Source organism: Oncorhynchus mykiss, chromosome 16 (genome assembly GCF_057628025.1).
Source record: "Oncorhynchus mykiss isolate SJ-2025 chromosome 16, ASM5762802v1, whole genome shotgun sequence".
Classification (NCBI taxonomy): Eukaryota; Metazoa; Chordata; class Actinopteri; order Salmoniformes; family Salmonidae; genus Oncorhynchus; species Oncorhynchus mykiss.
The window spans coordinates 79,469,831-79,491,285 of record NC_143037.1 but is presented as its reverse complement, the minus strand read 5'-3'; the positions used below and the strand labels follow the sequence as shown (position 1 = coordinate 79,491,285).

The following is a 21,455-nucleotide window of genomic DNA, read 5'->3' as shown; positions in this document are numbered from 1 at the left end:
CCACATTACACACCTACTGCCCCATTACTCATCTGCAGCCATAATCCCCATCTACTGCCATATCTACTGCCCCGTTCCCCATCCACTGCCCCGTTCCCCATCCACTGCCCCATTCCTCATCCACTGCCCCGTTCCCCATCCACTGCCCCGTTCCCCATCTACTGCTCCGTTCCCCATCTACTGCCCCATTACTCATCTACTGCCCTATTCACTGCCCCATCTACTGCCCTATTCCCCATCTACTGCCCTATTCCCCATCTACTGCCCTATTCCCCATCTACTGCCCCATCTACTGCCCTATTCCCCATCTACTGCCCTATTCACTGCCCCATCTACTGCCCTATTCCCCATCTACTGCCCTATTCCCCATCTACTGCCCTATTCCCCATCTACTGCCCCATCTACTGCCCTATTCCCCATCTACTGCCCTATTCCCCATCTACTGCCCCATCTACTGCCCTATTCCCCATCTACTGCCCTATTCCCCATCTACTGCCCCATCTACTGCCCTATTCCCCATCTAGTACCCCATTCCCCATCTACTGCAATATTGCCCATCTACTGCAATATTCCCCATCTACTGCCGCAGCTACAGCCCTATGTTACAGCCCTATCTACCGCCCCATTCTCAATCTACTGCCCCATATACTGCCTTATTCCCCATCTAGTGCCCTATCTATTGCCCTATTCCCCATCTATTGCCCTATTCCCAATCTATTGCCCCATTCCCAATCTATTGCCCCATTCCCAATCTAGTGCCCTATTCCCCATCTAGTGCCCTATTCCCAATCTATTGCCCCATTCCCAATCTAGTGCCCCATTCCCAATCTAGTGCCCTATTCCCCATCTAGTGCCCTATTCCCCATCTAGTGCCCTATCTAGTGCCCTATTCCCCATCTATTGCCCTATTCACCATCTATTGCCCCATTCCCCATCTACTGCCCCATTCCCAATCTACTGCCCATCTACTGCCCTATCAAATTCCCTATTCCCCATCTACTGCCCCGTTCCCCATCTACTGCCACATTACACACCTACTGCCCCATTACTCATCTACTGCCATAATCCCCATCTACTGCCATATCTACTGCCCCGTTCCCCATCCACTGCCCCGTTCCCCATCCACTGCCCCATTCCTCATCCACTGCCCCGTTCCCCATCCACTGCCCCGTTCCCCATCAACTGCCCCGTTCCCCATCCACTGCCCCGTTCCCCATCTACTGCCCCATTCCTAATCTACTGCCCCATTGCCTATCTACTGCCCCATTGCACACCTACTGCCCCATCTATTGCCCTATTCCCCATCTACTGCCATATCTACTGCTCTACTCCCCATGAACTGCCCAAGCTACAGCCCTATTCCCCATCTACTGCCCTATTCCCCATCTACTGCCCCATCTACTGCCCTATTCCCCATATACTGCCCTATTCCCCATCTACAGCCCTATTCCCCATCTACTGCCCTATTACCCATCTACTGCCCTATTCCCCATCTACTGCCCTATTCCCCACCTACTGCCCCATCTACTGCCCTATTCCCCATCTACTGCCCTATTCCCCATCTACTGCCCTATTCCCCATCTACTGCCCTATTCCCCATCTACAGCCCTATTCCCCATCTACTGCCCTATTCCTCATCTACTGCCCTATTCCCCATCTACTGCCCTATTCCCCATCTACTGCCCTATTCCCCACCTACTGCCCCATCTACTGCCCTATTCCCCATCTACTGCCCTATTCCCCATCCACTGCCCCGTTCCCCATCCACTGCCCCGTTCCCCATCCACTGCCCTGTTCCCCATCCACTGCCCCGTTCCCCATCTACTGCCCCGTTCCCCATCTACTGCCCCGTTCCCCATCTACTGCCCCATTCCCAATCTACTGCCCCATTCCCAATCTACTGCCCCATATACTGCCCTATTCCCCATCTACTGCCCCATTCCCCATATATTGCCCTATTCACCATCTATTGCCCCATTCCCCATCTACTGCCCCATTCACCATCTACTGCCCCATCCCCCATCTACTGCCCCATTACCCATCTACTGCCCATCTACTGCCCTATCAAATGCCATATTCCCCATCTACTGCCCTATTCCCCATCTACTGCCCCATCTACTTCCCTATTCCCTGTCTACTGCCTCATGACCCATCTACTGCCCTATTCCCCATCTACTGCCCCATTACTCATCTACTGCCCCATTTCCCACCTACTGCCCCATCTACTGCCCTATTCCCCATCTAGTACCCCATTCCCCATCTACTGCAATATGCCCCATCTACTGCCCTATTCACTGCCCCATCTACTGCCCTATTCTCCATCTACTGCCCTATTCCCCATCTACTGCAATATGCCCCATCTACTGCCCTATTCACTGCCCCATCTACTGCCCTATTCACTGCTCCATCTACTGCCCTATTCTCCATCTACTGCCCTATTCCCCATCTAGTACCCCATTCCCCATCTACTGCAATATTGCCCATCTACTGCCGCAGCTACAGCCCTATGTTACAGCCCTATCTACCGCCCCATTCTCATTCTACTGCCCCATATACTGCCTTATTCCCCATCTAGTGCCCTATCTATTGCCCTATTCCCCATCTATTGCCCCATTCTCCATCTATTGCCCCATTCCCTATCTATTGCCCCATTCCCAATCTAGTGCCCTATTCCCCATCTACTGCCCCATTCCCCATATATTGCCCTATTCACCATATATTGCCCCATTCCCCATCTACTGCCCCATTCCCCATCTACTGCCCCATTCCCCATCTACTGCCCCATTACCCATCTACTGCCCATCTACTGCCCTATCAAATGCCATATTCCCCATCTACTGCCCTATTCCCCATCTACTGCCCCATCTACTTCCCTATTCCCCATATACTGCCCCATTACTCATCTACTGCCCCATTCCCCATCTACTGCCATATCTACAGCCCCATTGCCCCTCTACTGCCCCATTGCCCATCTACTGCCCATTTACTGCCCCATTGCCCATCTACTGCCCCATTGCCTATCTACTGCCAATCTACTGCCCCATTACACATCTACTGCCCCATTACTCATCTACTGCCCCATTCCCCATCTACTGCCATATCTACAGCCCCATTGCCCCTCTACTGCCCCATTGCCCATCTACTGCCCCATTGCCCATCTACTGCCCCATTGCCCATCTACTGCCCATCTACTGCCCCATTGCCCATCTACTGCCCCATTGCCTATCTACTGCCAATCTACTGCCCTGTTCCCCATCTACTGCCCCGTTCCCCATCCACTGCCCTATTCCCCATCCACTGCCCCATTCTCTGCCCCATTCCCCATCTACTGCAATATTCCCCATCTACTGCCATATCTACTGCCCTATTCCCCATCTACTGCCCCATCTACTGCCCTATTCCCCATATACTGCCCTATTCCCCATCTACAGCCCTATTCCCCATCTACTGCCCTATTACCCATCTACTGCCCTATTCCCCATCTACTGCCCTATTCCCCACCTACTGCCCCATCTACTGCCCTATTCCCCATCTACTGCCCTATTCCCCATCTAGTACCCCATTCCCCATCTACTGCAATATTGCCCATCTACTGCCGCAGCTACAGCCCTATGTTACAGCCCTATCTACCGCCCCATTCTCAATCTACTGCCCCATATACTGCCTTATTCCCCATCTAGTGCCCTATCTATTGCCCTATTCCCCATCTATTGCCCCATTCTCCATCTATTGCCCCATTCCCAATCTAGTGCCCTATTCCCCATCTACTGCCCCATTCCCCATATATTGCCCTATTCACCATATATTGCCCCATTCCCCATCTACTGCCCCATTCCCCATCTATTGCCCCATTCTCCATCTATTGCCCCATTCCCAATGTAGTGCCCTATTCCCCATCTACTGCCCCATTCCCCATATATTGCCCTATTCACCATATATTGCCCCATTCCCCATCTACTGCCCCATTGCCTATCTACTGCCAATCTACTGCCCCGTTCCCCATCCACTGCCCTATTCCCCATCCACTGCCCCATTCTCTGCCCCATTCCCCATCTACTGCAATATTCCCCATCTACTGCCATATCTACTGCCCTATTCCCCATCTACTGCCCCATCTACTGCCCTATTCCCCATATACTGCCCTATTCCCCATCTACAGCCCTATTCCCCATCTACTGCCCTATTACCCATCTACTGCCCTATTCCCCATCTACTGCCCTATTCCCCACCTACTGCCCCATCTACTGCCCTATTCCCCATCTACTGCCCTATTCCCCATCTAGTACCCCATTCCCCATCTACTGCAATATTGCCCATCTACTGCCGCAGCTACAGCCCTATGTTACAGCCCTATCTACCGCCCCATTCTCAATCTACTGCCCCATATACTGCCTTATTCCCCATCTAGTGCCCTATCTATTGCCCTATTCCCCATCTATTGCCCCATTCTCCATCTATTGCCCCATTCCCAATCTAGTGCCCTATTCCCCATCTACTGCCCCATTCCCCATATATTGCCCTATTCACCATATATTGCCCCATTCCCCATCTACTGCCCCATTCCCCATCTACTGCCCCATTCCCCATCTACTGCCCCATTACCCATCTACTGCCCATCTACTGCCCTATCAAATGCCATATTCCCCATCTACTGCCCTATTCCCCATCTACTGCCCCATCTACTTCCCTATTCCCCATATACTGCCCCATTACTCATCTACTGCCCCATTCCCCATCTACTGCCATATCTACAGCCCCATTGCCCCTCTACTGCCCCATTGCCCATCTACTGCCCATTTACTGCCCCATTGCCCATCTACTGCCCCATTGCCTATCTACTGCCAATCTACTGCCCCATTACACATCTACTGCCCCATTACTCATCTACTGCCCCATTCCCCATCTACTGCCATATCTACAGCCCCATTGCCCCTCTACTGCCCCATTGCCCATCTACTGCCCCATTGCCCATCTACTGCCCCATTGCCCATCTACTGCCCATCTACTGCCCCATTGCCCATCTACTGCCCCATTGCCTATCTACTGCCAATCTACTGCCCTGTTCCCCATCTACTGCCCCGTTCCCCATCCACTGCCCTATTCCCCATCCACTGCCCCATTCTCTGCCCCATTCCCCATCTACTGCAATATTCCCCATCTACTGCCATATCTACTGCCCTATTCCCCATCTACTGCCCCATCTACTGCCCTATTCCCCATATACTGCCCTATTCCCCATCTACAGCCCTATTCCCCATCTACTGCCCTATTACCCATCTACTGCCCTATTCCCCATCTACTGCCCTATTCCCCACCTACTGCCCCATCTACTGCCCTATTCCCCATCTACTGCCCTATTCCCCATCTAGTACCCCATTCCCCATCTACTGCAATATTGCCCATCTACTGCCGCAGCTACAGCCCTATGTTACAGCCCTATCTACCGCCCCATTCTCAATCTACTGCCCCATATACTGCCTTATTCCCCATCTAGTGCCCTATCTATTGCCCTATTCCCGATCTATTGCCCCATTCTCCATCTATTGCCCCATTCCCAATCTAGTGCCCTATTCCCCATCTACTGCCCCATTCCCCATATATTGCCCTATTCACCATATATTGCCCCATTCCCCATCTACTGCCCCATTCCCCATCTATTGCCCCATTCTCCATCTATTGCCCCATTCCCAATGTAGTGCCCTATTCCCCATCTACTGCCCCATTCCCCATATATTGCCCTATTCACCATATATTGCCCCATTCCCCATCTACTGCCCCATTGCCTATCTACTGCCAATCTACTGCCCTGTTCCCCATCTACTGCCCCGTTCCCCATCCACTGCCCTATTCCCCATCCACTGCCCCATTCTCTGCCCCATTCCCCATCTACTGCAATATTCCCCATCTACTGCCATATCTACTGCCCTATTCCCCATCTACTGCCCCATCTACTGCCCTATTCCCCATATACTGCCCTATTCCCCATCTACAGCCCTATTCCCCATCTACTGCCCTATTACCCATCTACTGCCCTATTCCCCATCTACTGCCCTATTCCCCACCTACTGCCCCATCTACTGCCCTATTCCCCATCTACTGCCCTATTCCCCATCTAGTACCCCATTCCCCATCTACTGCAATATTGCCCATCTACTGCCGCAGCTACAGCCCTATGTTACAGCCCTATCTACCGCCCCATTCTCAATCTACTGCCCCATATACTGCCTTATTCCCCATCTAGTGCCCTATCTATTGCCCTATTCCCCATCTATTGCCCCATTCTCCATCTATTGCCCCATTCCCAATCTAGTGCCCTATTCCCCATCTACTGCCCCATTCCCCATATATTGCCCTATTCACCATATATTGCCCCATTCCCCATCTACTGCCCCATTCCCCATCTACTGCCCCATTCCCCATCTACTGCCCCATTACCCATCTACTGCCCATCTACTGCCCTATCAAATGCCATATTCCCCATCTACTGCCCTATTCCCCATCTACTGCCCCATCTACTTCCCTATTCCCCATATACTGCCCCATTACTCATCTACTGCCCCATTCCCTATCTACTGCCATATCTACAGCCCCATTGCCCCTCTACTGCCCCATTGCCCATCTACTGCCCATTTACTGCCCCATTGCCCATCTACTGCCCCATTGCCTATCTACTGCCAATCTACTGCCCCATTACACATCTACTGCCCCATTACTCATCTACTGCCCCATTCCCCATCTACTGCCATATCTACAGCCCCATTGCCCCTCTACTGCCCCATTGCCCATCTACTGCCCCATTGCCCATCTACTGCCCCATTGCCCATCTACTGCCCATCTACTGCCCCATTGCCCATCTACTGCCCCATTGCCTATCTACTGCCAATCTACTGCCCTGTTCCCCATCTACTGCCCCGTTCCCCATCCACTGCCCTATTCCCCATCCACTGCCCCATTCTCTGCCCCATTCCCCATCTACTGCAATATTCCCCATCTACTGCCCCATCTACTGCCCTATTCCCCATATACTGCCCTATTCCCCATCTACTGCCCTATTACCCATCTACTGCCCTATTCCCCATCTACTGCCCTATTCCCCACCTACTGCCCCATCTACTGCCCTATTCCCCATCTACTGCCCTATTCCCCATCTAGTACCCCATTCCCCATCTACTGCAATATTGCCCATCTACTGCCGCAGCTACAGCCCTATGTTACAGCCCTATCTACCGCCCCATTCTCAATCTACTGCCCCATATACTGCCTTATTCCCCATCTAGTGCCCTATCTATTGCCCTATTCCCCATCTATTGCCCCATTCTCCATCTATTGCCCCATTCCCTATCTATTGCCCCATTCCCAATCTAGTGCCCTATTCCCCATCTACTGCCCCATTCCCCATCTATTGCCCTATTCACCATCTATTGCCTCATTCCCCATCTACTGCCCCATTCCCCATCTACTGCCCCATTACCCATCTACTGCCCATCTACTGCCCTATCAAATGCCATATTCCCCATCTACTGCCCTATTCCCCATCTACTGCCCCATCTACTTCCCTATTCCCCATATACTGCCACATTACTCATCTACTGCCCCATTCCCCATCTACTGCCATATCTACAGCCCCATTGCCCCTCTACTGCCCCATTGCCCATCTACTGCCCATTTACTGCCCCATTGCCCATCTACTGCCCCATTGCCTATCTACTGCCAATCTACTGCCCCATTCCCCATCTACAGCCCCATTGCCCCTCTACTGCCCCATTGCCCATCTACTGCCCCATTGCCCATCTACTGCCCCATTGCCCATCTACTGCCCCATTGCCCATCTACTGCCCCATTGCCTATCTACTGCCAATCTACTGCCCTGTTCCCCATCTACTGCCCCGTTCCCCATCCACTGCCCTATTCCCCATCCACTGCCCCATTCTCTGCCCCATTCCCCATCTACTGCAATATTCCCCATCTACTGCCATATCTACTGCCCTAATCAACATCAACTGCCCCAGCTACAGCCCTATTCCCCATCTACTGCAATATGCCCCATCTACTGCCCTATTCACTGCCCCATCTACTGCCCTATTCACTGCCCCATCTACTGCCCTATTCTCCATCTACTGCCCTATTCCCCATCTAGTACCCCATTCCCCATCTACTGCCGCAGCTACAGCCCTATGTTACAGCCCTATCTACCGCCCCATTCTCAATCTACTGCCCCATATACTGCCTTATTCCCCATCTAGTGCCCCATCTATTGCCCTATTCCCCATCTATTGCCCCATTCTCCATCTATTGCCCCATTCCCTATCTATTGCCCCATTCCCAATCTAGTGCCCTATTCCCCATCTACTGCCCCATTCCCCATCTATTGCCCTATTCACCATCTATTGCCCCATTCCCCATCTACTGCCCCATTCCCCATCTACTGCCCCATTACCCATCTACTGCCCATCTACTGCCCTATCAAATGCCATATTCCCCATCTACTGCCCTATTCCCCATCTACTGCCCCATCTACTTCCCTATTCCCTGTCTACTGCCTCATGACCCATCTACTGCCCTATTCCCCATCTACTGCCCCATTACTCATCTACTGCCCCATTCCCCACCTACTGCCCCATCTACTGCCCTATTCCCCATCTAGTACCCCATTCCCCATCTACTGCAATATGCCCCATCTACTGCCCTATTCACTGCCCCATCTACTGCCCTATTCTCCATCTACTGCCCTATTCCCCATCTACTGCAATATGCCCCATCTACTGCCCTATTCACTGCCCCATCTACTGCCCTATTCACTGCCCCATCTACTGCCCTATTCTCCATCTACTGCCCTATTCCCCATCTAGTACCCCATTCCCCATCTACTGCAATATTGCCCATCTACTGCCGCAGCTACAGCCCTATGTTACAGCCCTATCTACCGCCCCATTCTCAATCTACTGCCCCATATACTGCCTTATTCCCCATCTAGTGCCCTATCTATTGCCCTATTCCCCATCTATTGCCCCATTCTCCATCTATTGCCCCATTCCCTATCTATTGCCCCATTCCCAATCTAGTGCCCTATTCCCCATCTACTGCCCCATTCCCCATCTATTGCCCTATTCACCATCTATTGCCTCATTCCCCATCTACTGCCCCATTCCCCATCTACTGCCCCATTACCCATCTACTGCCCATCTACTGCCCTATCAAATGCCATATTCCCCATCTACTGCCCTATTCCCCATCTACTGCCCCATCTACTTCCCTATTCCCCATATACTGCCACATTACTCATCTACTGCCCCATTCCCCATCTACTGCCATATCTACAGCCCCATTGCCCCTCTACTGCCCCATTGCCCATCTACTGCCCATTTACTGCCCCATTGCCCATCTACTGCCCCATTGCCTATCTACTGCCAATCTACTGCCCCATTCCCCATCTACAGCCCCATTGCCCCTCTACTGCCCCATTGCCCATCTACTGCCCCATTGCCCATCTACTGCCCCATTGCCCATCTACTGCCCCATTGCCCATCTACTGCCCCATTGCCTATCTACTGCCAATCTACTGCCCTGTTCCCCATCTACTGCCCCGTTCCCCATCCACTGCCCTATTCCCCATCCACTGCCCCATTCTCTGCCCCATTCCCCATCTACTGCAATATTCCCCATCTACTGCCATATCTACTGCCCTAATCAACATCAACTGCCCCAGCTACAGCCCTATTGCCCATCTACCGCCCCATTCCCAATCTACTGCCTCATATACTGCCTTATTCCCCATCTAGTGCACTATCTATTGCCCCATTCCCCATCTATTGCCCCATATACTGCCCTATTCCCCATCTAGTGCCCTATTCCCCATCTAGTGCCCTATCTAGTGCCCTATTCCCCATCTAGTGCCCTATTCCCCATCTAGTGCCCTATCTAGTGCCCTATTCCCCATCTACTGCCACATTCCCCATCTAGTGCCCTATTCCCCATCTAGTGTCCCATTCCACATCTAGTGTCCCATTCCCCATCTAGTGTCCCATTCCCCATCTAGTGTCCCATTCCCCATCTATTGCCCTATTCCCCATCTACTGCCCCATTACCCATCTACTGCCCCATTACCCATCTACTGCCCCATTACCCATCTACTGCCCTATCAATTGCCCTATTCCCCATCTACTGCCCCATCAAATGCCCTATTCCCCATCTACTTCCCTATTCCCTGTCTACTGCCCTATTCCCCATCTACTGCCCCATTACTCATCTACTGCCCCATTCCCCATCTACTGCCATATCTACAGCCGCATTGCCCCTCTACTACCCCATTGCCAATCTACTGCCCCATTACACACCTACTGCCATATCTACTGCCCTATTCCCCATCTACTGCTCCATTACCCATCTACTGCCCCATTCCCCATCTACTGCCATATATACTGCCCCATTGCGCATCTACTGCCCCATTGCCCCTCTACTGCCCCATTGCCCATCTACTGCCCCATTGCCTATCTACTGCCCCATTGCACACCTACTGCCCCATCTATTGCCCTATTCCCCATCTACTGCCATATCTACTGCTCTACTCCCCATGAACTGCCCAAGCTACAGCCCTATTCCCCATCTACTACCCTATTCCCCATCTACTGCCCCATCTACTGCCCTATTCCCCATCTACTGCCCTATTCCCCATCTACTGCCCTATTCCCCATCTACTGCCCTATTCCCCATCTACTGCCCTATTCCCCATCTACTACCCTATTCCCCATCTACTGCCCTATTCCCCATCTACTGCCCCATCTACTGCCCTATTCCCCATCTACTGCCCTATTCCCCATCTACTGCCCTATTCCCCATCTACTGCCCTATTCCCCATCTACTGCCCTATTCCCCATCTACTGCCCTATTCCCCATCTACTACCCTATTCCCCATCTACTGCCCCATCTACTGCCCTATTCCCCATCTACTGCCCCATTGCCCCTCTACTGCCCCATTGCCCATCTACTGCCCCATTGCCTATCTACTGCCCCATTGCACACCTACTGCCCCATCTATTGCCCTATTCCCCATCTACTGCCATATCTACTGCTCTACTCCCCATGAACTGCCCAAGCTACAGCCCTATTCCCCATCTACTACCCTATTCCCCATCTACTGCCCCATCTACTGCCCTATTCCCCATCTACTGCCCTATTCCCCATCTACTGCCCTATTCCCCATCTACTGCCCTATTCCCCATCTACTACCCTATTCCCCATCTACTGCCCTATTCCCCATCTACTGCCCCATCTACTGCCCTATTCCCCATCTACTGCCCTATTCCCCATCTACTGCCCTATTCCCCATCTACTGCCCTATTCCCCATCTACTGCCCTATTCCCCATCTACTACCCTATTCCCCATCTACTGCCCCATCTACTGCCCTATTCCCCATCTACTGCCCCATCTACTGCCCTATTCCCCATCTACAGCCCTATTCCCCATCTACTGCCCCATCTACTGCCCTATTCCCCATCTACTGCCCCATCTACTGCCCTATTCCCCATCTACTGCCCTATTCCCCATCTACTGCCCCATCTACTGCCCTATTCCCCATCTACTGCCCTATTCCCCATCTACTGCCCTATTCCCCATATACTGCCCTATTCCCCATCTACTGCCCCATCTACTGCCCTATTCCCGATCTACTGCCCTATTCCCCATCTACTGCCCTATTCCCCATCTACTGCCCTATTCCCCATCTACTGCCCTCTTCCCCATATACTGCCCTATTCCACATATACTGCCCTATTCCCCATCTACTGCCCCATCTACTGCCCTATTCCCGATCTACTGCCCTATTCCCCATCTACTGCCCTATTCCCGATCTACTGCCCTATTCCCCATCTACTGCCCTATTCCCCATCTACTGCCCTATTCCCCATCTACTGCCCTATTCCCCATCTACTGCCCTATTCCCCATCTACTGCCCTATTCCCCATCTACTGCCCCATCTACTGCCCTATTCCCCATCTACTGCCCTATTCCCCATCTACTGCCCTATTCCCCATATACTGCCCTATTCCCCATATACTGCCCTATTCCCCATATACTGCCCTATTTCCCATATACTGCCCTATTCCCCATCTACAGCCCTATTCCCCATCTACAGCCCTATTCCCCATCTACTGCCCTATTCCCCATCTACTGCCCCATCTACTGCCCTATTCCCCATCTACTGCCCTATTCCCCATATACTGCCCTATTCCCCATATACTGCCCTATTCCCCATATACTGCCCTATTCCCTATCTACAGCCCTATTCCCCATCTACTGCCCTATTCCCCATCTACCGCCCTATTCCCCATCTACTGCCCTATTCCCCATCTACTGCCCTATTCCCCATCTACTGCCCCATCTACTGCCCTATTCCCCATCTACTGCCCTATTCCCCATCTACTGCCCTATTCCCCATCTAGTGCACTACTTTTGACCAGCGTCTAAAGAGCACTATATGGGGAATAGGGAACACTATATGGGGAATAGGGAACACTATATGGGGAATAGGGAACACTATATGGGGAATAGGGAACACTATATGGGGAATAGGAAACACTATATGGGGAATAGGGAACACTATATGGGGAATAGGGAACACTATATGGGGAATAGGGAACACTATATGGGGAATAGGGAACACTATATGGGGAATGGGAAACACTATATGGGGAATGGGGAACACTATATGGGGAATGGGGAACACTATATGGGGAATGGGGAACACTATATGGGGAATGGGGAACACTATATGGGGAATGGGGAACACTATATGTGGAATGGGGAACACTATATGGGGAATGGGGAACACTATATGGGGAATGGGGAACACTATATGGGGAATGGGGAACACTATATGGGGAATGGGGAACACTATATGGGGAATGGGGAACACTATATGGGGAATGGGAAACACTATATGGGGAATAGGAAACACTATATGGGGAATAGGGAACACTATATGGGGAATAGGGAACACTATATGGGGAATAAGGAACACTATATAGGGAATAGGGTGCCATTTGGGACACATTGAATTCTCCAATAAGTGTTCCTCACTCGTAGAAGCTCTCAGCAGGCGATGCTGCGGTGATGACAGGGTCCCCCATGTAGTGAAACACCTGCCCAGGTACGCTCCTCTCTGCCTTCCCAAACAACACCCTCACTGTCAGCTCTGCTGTCTGGTTACTGGGGCTGGTCCTGCATACCAGGTGAGTCCCATTCACCTCCTCAAAACTGGGGAAGAGAGGAGGAGAGAGTTATCATTATGGTGTCTGTCTGGTTACTGGGGCTGGTCCTGTATACCAGGTGAGTCCCATTCCCCTCGTCAACACTGGGGAAGAGGAGAGGAGGAGAGAGTTATCATTATGGTGTCTGTCTGGTTACTGGGGCTGGTCCTGTATACCAGGTGAGTCCCATTCACCTCCTCAACACTAGAGGAGAGGAGAGAGTTATCATTATGGTGTCTGTCTGGTTACTGGGGCTGGTCCTGTGTGTGTGGGGGGGGGACAGAGACAGACAGGCAGACAGACAGGCAGACAGCTAAAGCAGATATTGGAGCAGGGCTATTGTGTGCGTGGTGGGGTGGGGTGGGGGGGGGGGGGACAGAGACAGACAGGCAGACAGACAGGCAGACAGCTAAAGCAGATATTGTAGCAGGGCTATTGTGTGTGTGGGGGGGGAGATAGACAGACCAGACCAGACCAGACCAGACAGACAGACAGCTAAAGCAGATATTGTAGCAGGGCTATTGTGTGTGTGTGTGTGTGTGTGTGGGGGGGGGGGGGGGGGGGGGGGGGGGGGACAGACAGACAGACAGCTAAAGCAGATATTGGAGCAGGGCTATTGTGTGCGTGGTGGGGTGGGGTGTGGGGGGGGGGGGGGCAGACAGACAGGCAGACAGCTAAAGCAGATATTGTAGCAGGGCTTACATGTAGCAGGGTTGTTGTCCTACGTATGCAGTCAGGTCCTTCCTCTGTCCCGTTAGTAGCAGAGTCCCCTGGACTGTCAGGCTGGTCCCTCCTGATACAGGGCCCTTATCAGGGACTATACCAGTCAACTGGGGGTCCTACACAGAGGGAGACATGTTTATACTGTAGTATCTAACCATAGCTTTCAGGCTGGTCCCTCCTGAAACAGGGCCCTTATTCAGGGACAATAGCAGTCAACTGGGGGTCAGATTCAGAGTGTTTAATAGTCACATGTACAGGGTTCCAGGTGTGATTTCAGGGTACAGTGAAAATCTTAGGCTCCGAGTTCCAACATGCAGGACTAAGTTAAATAAAATAATGACAATGGTCGCTAGTAGGTAGCTGACTAGTGGTGGCTATTCAGCAGCCTGGTAGTCTGAGGGTAGAAACTATTGGCCAGTCTCTATGGGCCAGTCTTCCAGTGTTTGCCATGATGCTCCAGTACTGCCCGCGACGGAACGATTGAAGCAGGAAGAACTGGGCGTGACTTGGGTGGTTGGTTTGGGTTCCTGATGATCTTCCTGGCCTTCCTGCAACACCTGGTGTAGGGCAGGCAGTGTTCACCCAGTGGTGCGTTCAGCTGCACGGTATCACCCTCCGAAGAGCCTCGCGGCGGAGTTGCCGTACCAGGCTGTGAAGCTCTCGATGGTGCTCCTGTATAACACTGTGAGGGCCCCTTGAGACAGGTTGAATTTCTTCAGCATCCTGAGGTTGAAGAGTCACTGCCGTGCCTTCTTCACCACGATGTCCGTGTGAAGACCATTTCAGCTTCTCTGAGATGTGTACGTCGAGGAATTCAGTAGTTTGACTGTGTCCACAGAGGCCCCGTTGATGAGAATGGGGGCGTGTCCAGCTTGGTCAACTCTTTTGTTTTGCTAACGTTGAGGGACAGGTTGTTTACCTGGCACCACGCGGTCAGAGTGACAACCTTCTCCCTGTCTCGTGGTTGCTGGTGATCAGGCCTACTACTGTCGTGTCGTTAGAGAACTTGATGAAGTTGGAACTGTGTGAGGCCACATAGTCGTGGGTATACAGGGAAAACAGGAGGGGACTGAGTACGCACCCTTGTGGGGCCCCCGTGTTGAGAATCAGTGTCGATTAAGTAATATTGCCAACCTTCACCAGCTGGGCGGCCCGTCAGGAAGTCCCAGTTACATAGGGAGGAGTTCAGATCCAGGGCCGTGAGCGTTGTAATGAGCTGATAGGACACTATGGTACTGAAGGCTGAGCTGTAGTCGATGAACAGCATCCTCACATATACAGTTGAAGTCGGAAGTTTACATAGACTTAGGTTGGAGTCATTAAACCTCGTTTTTCAACCACTCCACAAATTTCTTGTTAACAAACTATAGTTTTGGCAAGTCGGTTAGAACATCTACTTTGTGCATGACACCAGTAAGTTTTCCAACAATTGTTTACAGACAGATTATTTCACTTATAATTCACTATATCACAATTCCATTGGGTCAAGAAGTTTATATACACTAAGTTGACTGTGCCTTTAAACAGCTTGGAAAATTCCAGAAAATGATGTCATGACTTTAGAAGCTTCTGATAGGCTAACTGACATCATTTGAGTCAATTGGAGGTGTACCTGTGGATGTATTTCAAGGCCTACCTTCGAACTCAGTGTCTCTTTGCTTGACATCATGGGAAAATCTAAATAAATCAACCAAGACCTTAGAAAAAAAAGTGTAGACCTCCATAAATCTGGTTCATCCTTGGGAGCAATTTCCAAATGCCTGAAGGTACCACATTAATCTGTACAAACAATAGTACGCAAATATAAACACCATGGGACCACGCAGCCGTCAACTGCACATGAGGACAAAGATTGTACTTTTTGGAAAAATGTCCTCTGGTCTGATGAAACAAAAAGAGAACTGTTTGGCCATAATGACCATCGTTATGTTTGGCTTACAAGCCAAAGAACACCATCCCAACCGTGAAGAATGTGGGCAGCAGCATCATGTTGTGGGGGGTGCTTTGCTGCAGGAGAGACTGGTGCACTTCACAAAATAGATGGCATCATGAGAAAGGAAAATTATGTGGATATATTGAAGCAACATCTCAAGACATCAGTCAGGAAGTTAAAGCTTGGTCGCAAATGGGTCTTCCAAATGAACTATGACCCCAAGCATACTTCTAAAGTTGTGGCAAAATGGCTTAAGTACCACCGCACATGCTCAATTGGTCGGATTACCAGAATATAATTAATTTCCCCCCACCTTCTGATGTTCCCAGAATCTCTATGTTAACCAAGGGGTTTGCAAATGTAACCTCAGTAGGGTAGAGAGAGGAAAAAGGGGGGGGAAGAGGTATTTGACTGTCATAAACCTATCCCCCAGGCCAACGTCATGACAGTAGTCTATCGCAATATTTTCCCACGGAGCTTTGTCGATAGCGCTATTAACTTCAGGGTGGCAATGTTGAGAACAGTAGGAAAACTTAAGTTCTTCATTCATATCTTTCAAGAAAAAACGCTGTAGACAGGATTATTCACACATTTAGCAGCTCATATTAAAGACAGAAGCATGCTACATGGCAGACCAATCCGGATTCATCTCTTGGCATGTCCAGCCCATCCATTATCTCAGCCAATCATGGCTAGCGGGAAGGTTTCTGTATTTTTCCGTGGCTAAACCGACTAGGCTCGTTATTTAATGAATATGATGTCAGTTCGGTTGTCATCTAGGACATTCTCATCAATGATAAGATGACATAAACTCTACAGTGGAAAGTCTACACATCAGAGTTATCGGATTCACATGGAACTGTTGTTCAATTTAAATGTTTGAACATTAAATTATTCGTTCTGGGATGAAATGTGATTTTAGCTTCTAAAATGTGACATTTGGGGTTTCATAAGATAGGGCTCTGCTCAATCAGTGGCCCGCCCCTGTGAAGGGACATGGGCTATAAAACTTTTCAAACACGCCCTCCTCTCCCTTCCTATATAAGCCCTTGACGACAACATAATTTCCTGTTCCGATGATGTGAGGACGACGGTCCTATGTCAGAATGGTTCAGATAATACCTACAGAACGAAGCCAACATCAGCGTGAGCTTTGGTTGCAAATGGTATGAACTTTGAACTCTTATTCACTACAGAAGTGATTACCTCCTAGCCGTTGAGTTAGCAACAGCAGCTGCAAACGAGGGTTAGGAAAGAACAGACAGAGTATCCCATCTATCACCCAACGACGTTACTACAACGTATCCAATTGACCACCAGAGACATTCTTCAAAGGACAGAGGGGACTCGGTTTGGCAACACGGTCTTCCATCTACCACCAACCTACCGAAGCGCAGCTCAGAGTAAATATTTATTGCATTTTCCTTTTACAAATGGGCGGTAATTTAGAATGCATAAGAGACTGTATTTACGATGGCACAGCTTCTCCTTGTGTCCCTCAGTCTTCCCGCTCTTTCACTCAAGCCCAGCCCTTTTCGTCTGTGTAACAAGCTGTCATATGTGTTCCGCGCGGACGTTTTCCTTTATGAAATTTGATTTGAGTAGCCGGTAGAGAGGGGGGGGCAGAGAGGGGAGGGGCCTGCTGAATCTTTCACAGCCGCCGCCCAGCGATGGTACCGGGCCTGAAATAATTGCCAACTTTTTGTAATCTTTCAGAGCTAGAATCAGTTCTTTAAAATCAATTTTCATCAGTTTCAAGCTAACCCTCATAATGTCATATGATCCCACGTGGACTAAGACAGTACCAACTCCAGACATCTGTGGTAAAACGTTAGGAAGCAGCGTTATAATGTCATGTACTCACGCTCCAGGTTAGCACAGGGTTTTTGCTCCATGAAGTGAGTGAGTGAGTATATGTGTGTGTTACATACCTGGTAGGTGAATGTCTGCAGAGACTGTCCTGGTTCTGAGTCTCTCACGGAAACAATGACTGGTCCCTCCGTCTCCTGTTTACTGGGCTGGAGCTCACACACTATCCTGGAATACACAAACACACGACCAGACAATTAGCAATTAACACACAGGAAAAACAAATACTTGTAACACACATACACACAGAGCCTTGTAGTCTGAAGCCCTGTTCATGTTCCAATTGACTCAAATAAAAAAACAATTATAACCGACTGGAACCTGTTTCCTGCAGTCTGAACGGCCGAAAAGCAAATGGTTTCAGATATTTCAAGCCACCTCCGTAGGTGTGTCTGAACGGTCAAATCTAATATTTGCCCCTGATATTTTTAGACTGTTATTTGACATATATTATTGCTTGTTAGCTGCTCTGTTGACAGTTTGACAATAACATTTGGTAGCTTGTTCATTATTTACAAACAAATGAGTGAATGTGTTAAAATCTAGCCAGCTAGTCGACTGTTGTGTCTAGCCAGCTAGTCGACTGTTGTGTCTAGCCAGCTAGTCGACTGTTGTGTCTAGCCAGCTAGTCGACTGTTGTGTCTAGCCAGCTAGTCGACTGTTGTGTCTAGCCAGCTAGTCGACTGTTGTGTCTAGCCAGCTAGTCGACTGTTGTGTCTAGCCAGCTAGTCGACTGTTGTGTCTAGCCAGCTAGTCGACTGTTGTGTCTAGCCAGCTAGTCGACTGTTGTGGCTAGCCAGCTAGTCGACTGTTGTGGCTAGCCAGCTAGTCGACTGTTGTGTCTAGCCAGCTAGTTGACTGTTGTGGCTAGCCAGCTAGTCGACTGTTGTGGCTAGCCAGCTAGTCGACTGTTGTGGCTAGCCAGCTAGTCGACTGTTGTGGCTAGCCAGCTAGTCGACTGTTGTGGCTAGCTAGCTAGTCGACTGTTGTGGCTAGCTAGCTAGTCGACTGTTGTGGCTAGCTAGCTAGTCGACTGTTGTGGCTAGCTAGTTAGTCGACTGTTGTGTCTAGCTAGCTAGTCGACTGTTGTGGCTAGCCAGCTAGTCGACTGTTGTGGCTAGCTAGCTAGTCGACTGTTGTGGCTAGCTAGCTAGTCGACTGTTGTGTCTAGCTAGCTAGTCGACTGTTGTGGCTAGCTAGCTAGTCGACTGTTGTGTCTAGCTAGCTAGTCGACTGTTGTGGCTAGCCAAAAAGGACTTGTTTTGAAAGTTGGATCCTTTGAGGCTTTAAAAGTCTTCTGACACTATGGTTTTTAACGTTCAATTGATCGTTTATGTGAAAAGTGACGACGTCAGGAAGGACAGCTAAATGGGGACCTCAGCTTGACAGACAGACAGACACACAGACACACATAGTGTTACCTGGTAGAGATGAGGTATCCATGGGACTGAGGCAGGCAGCTGACCCCAGCTACAGTCACTCCTCCCTGGATGTCCTGGTACTGCATCCCCAGGTTGGACCCACGGATGGTGATCAGAACACCTCCCTCCACCGGACCACTCACTGGCTGGATCTGACAGGGACAGAACAGGACAGGACAGGACAAAACGGGACAGAACAGGACAGGACAAAACAGGACAGAACAGGACAGGACAAAACGGGACAGAACAGGACAGGACAAAACAGGACAGAACAGGACAGGACAAAACGGGAGAGGACAGGAGAGGACAAGAGAGGACAAGAGAGGACAGAACAGAGAGGACAGAACAGGAGAGGACAGAACAGGAGAGGACAGAACAGGAGAGGACAGAACAGGAGAAGAGAGGACAGGAGAGGACAGAACAGGAGAGGACAGAACAGGAGAGGACAAGAGAGGACAGAACAGGAGGAGAGAGGACAGAACAGAGAGGACAAAACAGGAGAGGACAGAACAGGAGGAGAGAGGACAGGAGAGGACAGAACAGGAGGAGAGAGGACAGGAGAGGACAGAACAGGAGAGGACAGAACAGGAGAGGACAAGAGAGGACAGAACAGGAGAGGACAGAACAGGAGAGGACAGAACAGGAGAGGACAGAACAGGAGAGGACAGAACAGGAAAAGGTCTTTACTAAAATCCAAAAACAACATGGTATAGGAGTTGAACACACTTTAGTCTCAATGTTGTTTGTCACTAAAGTCTCCATTAGAATATATATATTCACAAAGCATCTCAGATCCTAATGAACCTGATTCCAGAACAACGCTTCTTCTCCGAGACCCTTTACATACCCAGGTACAGGACAGTGATGTTCAGAGCGATGTGTGTGTGTGTGTACCAGTGTGATCTGAGGCGCGGGACAGGTGTCAGCGGGCCCAGGTGAGCTGATACAGGAGAGATTGTAGACACAGCCTGGTGTCTCTCCACCACACCAGACACAGCCGTACCCTGAAGACACCGCTCTGCACTGACTACAGTCAGACTGGCCCACTGAACAGTCATACAGCTGCACTGTGGGACAACACAACACAGCGGGTACATCCAATGTCAAAGTATCTTTTAATTCCACTTGAAATTGTACTCCAAGAGTTGAGAAATATACATTTTCTTCATTCTCGAGTGATAGCAGTGAATGGAACACAGTATAGAATTCAACAGAGACGTCTCACGTCTGAGGTCGGGAGCAGAGTCGATGCGATGGAAACCTCTTCGCAGATAGACGGGAGCAGAGTACTCCAAATGTTTTAAAGGGTACTGGAACTGAGAGGGGAGGGCAGAGAGGGGAGGGCAGAGAGGGGAGGGCAGAGAGGGGAGGGCAGAGAGGGGAGGGCAGAGAGGGGAGGGCAGAGAGGGGAGGGCAGAGAGGGGAGGGCAGAGAGAGGGGAGGGCAGAGAGGGGAGGGCAGAGAGGGGAGGGCAGAGAGGGGAGGGCAGAGAGGGGCCGGCAGAGAGGGGAGGGCAGAGAGGGGAGGGCAGAGAGGGGAGGGCAGAGAGGGGCCGGCAGAGAGGGGAGGGCAGAGAGGGGAGGGCAGAGAGGGGAGGGCAGAGAGGGGCCGGCAGAGAGGGGCCGGCAGAGAGGGGAGGGCAGAGAGGGGAGGACAGGGAGGAGAGGGCAGAGAGGTTATTATTGTTAGTCATACTATATTTGTACTGTTGTGGAATGCTCAGATTATTAAAAGTATATGTAAGGGATTATGTTTAAATATATGTATGTTTGTTAGTGTTTAAATATACACTACAAGTCAAACGTTTTAGAACAGCTACTCATGCAACAGTTTTTCTGTATTTCTGGAGGTGTGTTGGGTCATTGTCCTGTTGAAAAACAAATGACAGTCCCACAAAGCGCAAACCAGATGGGATGGTGTATCGCTGCAGAATGCTGTTGTAGCCATGCTCGTTAAGTGTGCCTTGAATCCTAAATAAATCACAGACAGTGTCACTAGTAAAGCACCCCCACACCATCAAAACATCTCTAATTTGTACTCATCAGGACACATTTCCACCAGTCTAATGTCCATTGCTCGTGTTTCTTGGCCCAAGCAAGTCTCTTCTTATTATTGGTGTCATTTAGTAGTGGTTTCTTTGCAGCAATTTGACCATGAAGGCCTGATTCACACAGTCTGCTCTGAACAGTTGAGATATATCTGTTACTTGAACTCTGTAAAGCATTTATTTGGGCTGCAATTTCTGAGGCTGGTAACTCTAATGA

At 50.4% G+C, this 21,455-nt stretch overlaps 1 protein-coding gene across 3 annotated transcripts in view; it reads right to left on the bottom strand.

The window, feature by feature from the left end:
• Positions 1–21,455, bottom strand: part of LOC110491187 (plexin-B3) — a 168,489-nt gene that overhangs the window by 55,829 nt on the left and 91,205 nt on the right. For all 3 annotated transcript variants that reach the window (XM_090204046.1, XM_090204048.1, XM_090204047.1), the window contains exons 13-18: positions 20,417–20,507; positions 20,086–20,258; positions 19,192–19,343; positions 17,833–17,938; positions 13,948–14,084; positions 13,076–13,252 (exon numbers count right to left, since the gene is read on the bottom strand). In XM_090204046.1, coding sequence (XP_090060172.1) covers positions 13,076–13,252; positions 13,948–14,084; positions 17,833–17,938; positions 19,192–19,343; positions 20,086–20,258; positions 20,417–20,507 — 836 coding nt within the window. The remainder of the gene's footprint in view (positions 1–13,075; positions 13,253–13,947; positions 14,085–17,832; positions 17,939–19,191; positions 19,344–20,085; positions 20,259–20,416; positions 20,508–21,455) is intronic.